This window comes from Cucurbita moschata, unplaced genomic scaffold (genome assembly GCF_002738365.1).
Source record: "Cucurbita moschata cultivar Rifu unplaced genomic scaffold, Cmos_1.0 Cmo_Scf00020, whole genome shotgun sequence".
NCBI classification, from domain to species: Eukaryota; Viridiplantae; Streptophyta; class Magnoliopsida; order Cucurbitales; family Cucurbitaceae; genus Cucurbita; species Cucurbita moschata.
The window spans coordinates 4086561-4093198 of NW_019268536.1; the positions used below are offsets into that span (position 1 = coordinate 4086561).

At 36.2% G+C, this 6638-nt stretch overlaps 2 protein-coding genes across 2 annotated transcripts; one reads left to right on the plus strand and one right to left on the minus strand.

Annotated features, from left to right (window-relative positions):
• Positions 1–949: 949 nt before the first annotated feature.
• LOC111457870 (gibberellin-regulated protein 14) lies at positions 950–2049 on the plus strand. Its single transcript, XM_023100296.1, has 2 exons — positions 950–1163; positions 1237–2049. The coding sequence occupies exons 1-2, from the start codon at positions 995–997 to the stop codon at positions 1887–1889; spliced, it is 822 nt and encodes a 273-aa protein (XP_022956064.1). The 5' UTR covers positions 950–994; the 3' UTR covers positions 1890–2049.
• Positions 2050–4213: 2164 nt separating this feature from the next.
• LOC111457412 (U3 small nucleolar ribonucleoprotein protein IMP3) lies at positions 4214–6202 on the minus strand. The gene is made up of 4 exons (XM_023099596.1): positions 5975–6202; positions 5775–5882; positions 4723–4797; positions 4214–4567 (listed from the first exon to the last, which is right to left on the minus strand). The coding sequence occupies exons 1-4, from the start codon at positions 6106–6108 to the stop codon at positions 4333–4335; spliced, it is 552 nt and encodes a 183-aa protein (XP_022955364.1). The 5' UTR covers positions 6109–6202; the 3' UTR covers positions 4214–4332.
• Positions 6203–6638: the final 436 nt, after the last annotated feature.

The following is a 6638-nucleotide window of genomic DNA, read 5'->3' on the forward strand; positions in this document are numbered from 1 at the left end:
CGGGCGTTAGGTAGGAGAAGCCATCTGTCGCTCTAATTTGCAATGAAGACAACAACACAGAATTGGACAAGGTAGACATTAAATGAAACCAAATGGAATTCAACAAAAAGACACACAAAAATGAAATCTTTATAGATATGAACAGCCCGTGATGATGAAGACACTGCCCATTGTCTCTGCCCTTCGTATTGGTACCCGTGAACACCCAAGAACATCATCATCTTCACTCATGTTTTCATACTTTACCTCTTTTCTTCTTATGTCTGCCTACAATTATTCCCCCATTCTCCACTTTTCTACCATTTTGCTTTTTCTTTCTTTTACATTTGTCTTTACTTTTTGTGGTGGCAGCTCGGAGCTTGTTGTATACTTTTTCAACGATATGGAGTCTTGATCTTGACACATTCACGATCCATCACGAAGGAAATCCAAAAAAGAACATGATGTTAAAAAATTTCAATTAAAAAATGACATTTTGATGGTGGGAGGTGAAACCAAATTAGTTTTGGACTCAATTCTATTGTTACTTTCATACACATGACTCATGCTCATGCATGTATATAACCCGTTACGATTGCTGATTCATCGCCAACACGAATGTTCTAAATGAGATACAAACTCTGAACAAAGTGTTTGTGCAGTCATTCTTTTTTGCCTATTTCCTCTACAGTACAAGAAGTGAAGTGAAAGGTTCTAAAAGTGGAAAGAACATTCATCTATGGGCCCAATTTCTGTTAAATGACATAGAAGACAATTAGATGAAAAGAGTTAAAATTGGTATGTGTGGTGACTCTACTTGTCTCGTGAACCAACATGGTCCCATTCCCAATTATGTGAATCATTCCCAATTCTTCTTCTTATTCACTTGTCAGAGTTTCCAGAACACTCCCATATGGGAATTTAGATAGGGATAGAGAGGGCCTTGGTTTGTGAAAGATTGGTATATAAAGGAGAGGAGGGTTAAGCTCTGTATTCACAGTTCCTTGTATGCAATATGAAGATGGGTTGGACTTTGCTTCTCTTTGCTCTGTTTCTGAGCCTCACTTCCCATAATGCCTTCTCTCACTCTCTTCACAGCAACAAGCCTGCCGTTGTTGTCGGCACTGTGTTCTGCGACACTTGTTCCCAACAACGCCTCTCCAAGTCTACCTATTTCATCTCAGGTCCTTTTTATTTCTCTTTTACAATCTTTACTTAGAGACGCATCTAATTTGAGGTTACGTTCTTTGATTGCAGGAGCCATTGTTGCAGTTGAATGCAGAGACCATAAAACCTCTGAAACCAATTTCAAAGAGGAAGTGAAGACCAACAAAAATGGAAATTTCAAAGTAGTGTTGCCATTCTCTGAGCAAGAACACACCAACAAAATCGAAACTTGTTCTGTAAAAATGATCAAAAGCAGTGACCCCTTCTGCTCTGTACCCTCCTCTGCTACTTCCTCTTCTCTGAAACTGAAGAACTCTAAGATCAGAGATGGCACCAGGGTTTTCTCAGCTGGGTATTTCGCTTTCAAGCCATTGAAACAGCCCACTTCGTGCAATCGGAAGAACACCGACATTTTAAAAGCCAAACAAGTTAACCCTCAGCTTCCTTTTCCGCCGATTGTTCCGCCGATTGTTCCGCCGGTTATTCAGCCGCCATCGCTTTTGCCGCCCAACCCCCTGCAGCCAGCGCCGCTGATCCCGAACCCGTTAGAACCGCCGACTCCGGTGATTCCGAACCCATTCCAGCCGCCAGCTCCGTTGATTCCGATCATTCCTATGCCGCCGTTGCCAATTTTAACACCGCCGTCTCCTCCGCCGACGGTGTTGCCGCCGTTTATACCGCCGTTTCTGCCGCCGATCCCTGGTATTCCGTCTGGTCCGCCAAAAGTGAAAAAGATTCCATGAAGGATGATTTATGATTTGAATTATGGTTAATGGGTACAATTTGTAGTGATGTGAGGAGGTGTGATCGTGGAGTAAGTAGAATATCTGAAATAAGTGGAACACAATATTGGGTTTTTTCTAATATTATTTAAACTTCAAATTAGAATATGAAGTATATCCATTCTCATATTCTTCCAACCCAACACAAAATATTCACTTTTCCGACCTTGCTTAGTTAACGAACAAGAGTTTAACGAACAAGTAAACTCGTAACGATTTAAGTTACTAGCACAATACATTTTTGGATTCTACCTAAAATGTTAAAAAGAACCCGATAATTTAAAAGAAATTCGATCAATATAATATTTAAATAAATAAATAATAAGAATTAAAATAAACATGAAATAGAGTTTTAGAAATATTATTGATTTATGAGCCACTAAAACTTGGATTTAGTTAAATCCTGACTTGTAGGGTTGACTTTAGTTGTCATGTTATTATTCAATAGAAAATTAATTTTTTAAACATATATTTTTATAACATTTTAATATATTTATTTTATTTTATTTTTGTTTCAGAAAACAAGTAAATTTATATTGTCTCAAATATTTTTGTTTTAATAAAAGATATGGCATTAAATATTAATCGTGATTTTGTAATTTATTTGATCGTTTTTGCATCCAAGAGGCGGTGCGGCGGGTGGTGGGGATAGATTCTTACTTATCCCATCTTATTTTTATTTTTTAAAATATGTATTGGAAATATAAATATAAATATATATCTTATTATATTGCACCTCATACATTTTATATTCTTCCTCCAATTCAGGTAAGTATATTGCAATATTATCCTTACAATTAAAGAAATGGTACCATTTCTGCCCTCCACAACTTCCTTGTAATAATCCAAAAAATTTTTAAATAAAAATGAAAGTCATCTCGATGTTACGTTCGGTTGAGGATGCCTCAAGTTCTGCGGAAGGTCCTGGGTCTTTCTTTCACTTCAGCGGTTCCAAGTTAGTTGGAGAATATATTTTTTTAACGGCTCCAAGCTAGTGACTTGGATCTGATACGTTCGGACCATTTTTTACTAGTTCAACTCTTTAGAAGCGTTTAAAGTTAGTAGGATTACTTTTAGTAGGTTAAAATTAGGTAAGTCGATTTCGGTAGTAGAATTCAAATTTATGATTGTGGGTCTTCTTGGGTACAATTAAATTTCAGATAGTAGCGTTAAGCTAGCATTAAGGAGTTGTAGCAGTTTTGGTCTAAGTCAACTAAGTAAGTGATTCTACTATTGATTTAGTTGGAAGAATTGCTTTACGTATGATAACACATGCTTAGTGGTCCTACACGTCATATGTGTGATATGTTTGATATGTGTCGCTATATGATTTGCCAAATAACATTGTGGAATAAATGAAATGTTATGTTATGTTATATTAGGTTATGAGATGTCATGATGTACTATGATATGTTTTGAAATAAGAAAATTTACGATGCATAACCCTTATGTCATGATTTGAAAGTTATGTTATGAATAAAATGATATTATAAGAGTTTATGTACGCATATTACCGAGTGTAATATGTGAGGACAGAATGGGGGTTGTCTTGCATAATTTATTACCATGAAAAATACAGGGACTTCATGCATAATTGTATCTTACATACATGGGGATATTCATTTTATGATAAGTACGGACGCGAATACTATGAGACTAAAATGACCATCATGTTTATTATAATACTACAACGGTCGCTATTCCCTTTGGGTGTTCAGCAACAACCCAAAAGAGCTAGCCCAAGGGATATGCGAGCTCGCTTGGTGGGCCCATGTTTGCACATGTGGGTCGTGTATAGAGAAGTATTTCATATCCAATTTGCCCACACTAGAAAAGCCACCTAAGAAAACGATTTTAAATGATAGGTCTCATCATTCTGCATGTGTTTGCACATGTGGGTCGTGTGTAGAGAAGTATTTCATATCCAATTTGCCCACACTGGAAAAGCACGATTTTAAATGATAGGTCTCATCATTCTACGTGGTCATAACCTTTGTTAAGGTAAAAGAAGACAGGTAAAAGAAGACACTCAATGTACCGCACATTGCGTTGAAGACCTTTGGTTTTATATAACTTTTTGTTGTTTACTTTTGAGGCTTCAAATGCAAACGTTTAAGTTCATAAAATGGTCATTTTTACTATTCAATTTTTTAAAACATGATAATATTTTTATTAGTAGATAAGATTGGTTATTTTTTTTGAAAAAATATGGTCTTCATAGAGTGACCAAAATATAGAGTGACCAAAATACAATGTAAAATTATATATGGTATGAGAAAAGGAAATGGAAGAACACTCAATGCTATATTAATTAGCCAATTCAATAAGGGTGGGAGAGAAAGGATTCATACAAGATGAGGTGCTCAAAAAAAGGAACCAAAACTTGGATAGAACTACTCATCTCTCAACAGTTCATTGCATCGAAATCATCCAACTTATCGTTGTATTGCAGAACCTTTCTCTTTATCTTCGATGAATCAACCCATGTTATGAAGTCCTCCATGTTCCTTGTAACTAGAAATGCTGGGTCATTAACTGTCTCTGGACCAACTCTAATATGCCCTTGCTCAATGTATGTAACAGCTTCCCTCAAGTGCTCAGCGAATTTCAAACGTACCAGTACTGTCGACAGCCTCCGTCTGCAACGAGAAAGGGGAAAACATGCTTGAGGTGAAAAGAATATGCAGCAAAAGGATGTGAGTTCATGTATTGATAATATTGGGCTATTAGCAGTAGAAAACATGAAAAACTCCAAAGAAGAAATTAATTCTTTTCTGCAGGATGTTCGTTTTACCTGCAAAAGGATGACACTGAAAGTCGATCGCATAAATTCAAGCTCTGTCGGGTTGGTATCACGCCCATATTGTACCTGTTATATTTTTTTTTTCAGGAGAGAAAAGGTGGGAATATGTTACAGATAAAGTTGCAAATAATAGTAGAAATGGTTACATATAATCGGATTGTATTAATTCATCTCAGTTTAGTCAGATTAGCATGCAATTATTCATTCAGATTAGGATCATCTATAAAAAAAGATTTGGCCTCTTGATGAATATTATAACATACATTAATCATGATGAATAGTGATAGTTTCTATGCCATTTAGTCCAGAATCTTAGATAGATTGAAGAAATGAAGTGGTTCTGGAAACATTGAGCAAAAAGATATCAGGTTTAAAATGGCTTAAGCAATATAGGAGAGGAAAAGGTATTGATAAGTCCAAGGGAACGTTGATAGTATCTTTAATATGATAGGTATAGGCGTAAGATGGAGAACTAAAGTCTAAATCATTCATAGAAGAAAAAGGAAACAAACCCTTCATTCTATAAACCCTAAAGAGTATCGGGCAATAAGAGAAACATGATCAGCAATGCTTTATCAAAGAAGTTTGCATCGATGACACAAGTGTGGATCAATTTTTTAATACAAAGACAATTGTGACTGGAGGATTTGAATGTAATGACTCCTCTCAATCTCATAACTAGCCCTTGAATTGTTAGAACCTCTAAGCTAGAAGGGGAGATTTTAGCAGTGATCGAATGAGCAGTCTAACAACATGCTATAAATTTCTTCTCATCACTAATTTACACAAATAGACGACAATTCAAGGACAATTGTGACTGGAGGATTTGAATGTAATGACTCCTCTCAATCTCATAACTAGCCCTTGAATTGTTAGAACCTCTAAGCTAGAAGGGGAGATTTTAGCAGTGATCGAATGAGCAGTCTAACAACATGCTATAAATTTCTTCTCATCACTAATTTACACAAATAGACGACAAACTTGCTTAATGTAATGCAGGAAATTGTGTCTAAAATTATAGCCAAAAGGAGGCAAGCACTCACAGCTTTTCGAGGAGCTTCTCGGTTAATTCCAATCGGAAAGGGTCTTTCTCGTTCATCTTCTTCAACATGCTAACCAGCTTCTGGACGCCCCGGCATATGCTCGAATACCTATAACATCAAATGAAACAAAATAAAAATGAAAGCGGTAAACACAAAGAAAACGGTAGAAATAGAAGAAGATAGAAGAAAGGGGAAGGTACTTCTTGTAATCATCCCGCCCGGTGATGTGATAGCGATGCATCACTTGGGTTTCTCTATGACCTCCTTCTCTCTTCCATTCTAAGAAGTTGACCTTCTTCAAAAGCTTCTGCTCGTGAAACTTCAGCTTCCTCATCGGTTCTTCTGTTTCACCTCAAAACACTTCGCAGCTGAGGAAGGTCTTGGTGTCGAACAGAAGAGGGAGAGAGAGTGGGAGTGGCAAAGAAAAGCTTCTGGTCGACGGCAGAGAGAGATGAAAAGAACAAGATTTTAGGGTTTAAAGAATCAAAAGCCCTAAACATTTTTCTGGGCCTTGGGCAGTAAGGGTATGTTATTGAGCCCACCTTTATGTGGTGGGCCTACAAAATTGGGCTGAGGAGGGGGTAACTACATAGCCATGAGCCCACAAAACGAAACTTGGCTCTCATTTATATTATTTTGGTTGATTTACAAACAAATTCCAACATCTTTAAATATGGGTAAGACCAAAACAAGTCTAATATATTTTTCATGTTTCTTTACAATTATTTTACAATTAATTAATTAATTATGTGTCCTTACTGCATAAATACCTGATAACATAATTGACAAATGTAAGGAAACTTAATTTATTTTGTACAAACTAGTTTTTTTTTTTTTTTTTTTTTTTTTTAAAAAAAAAAAAAA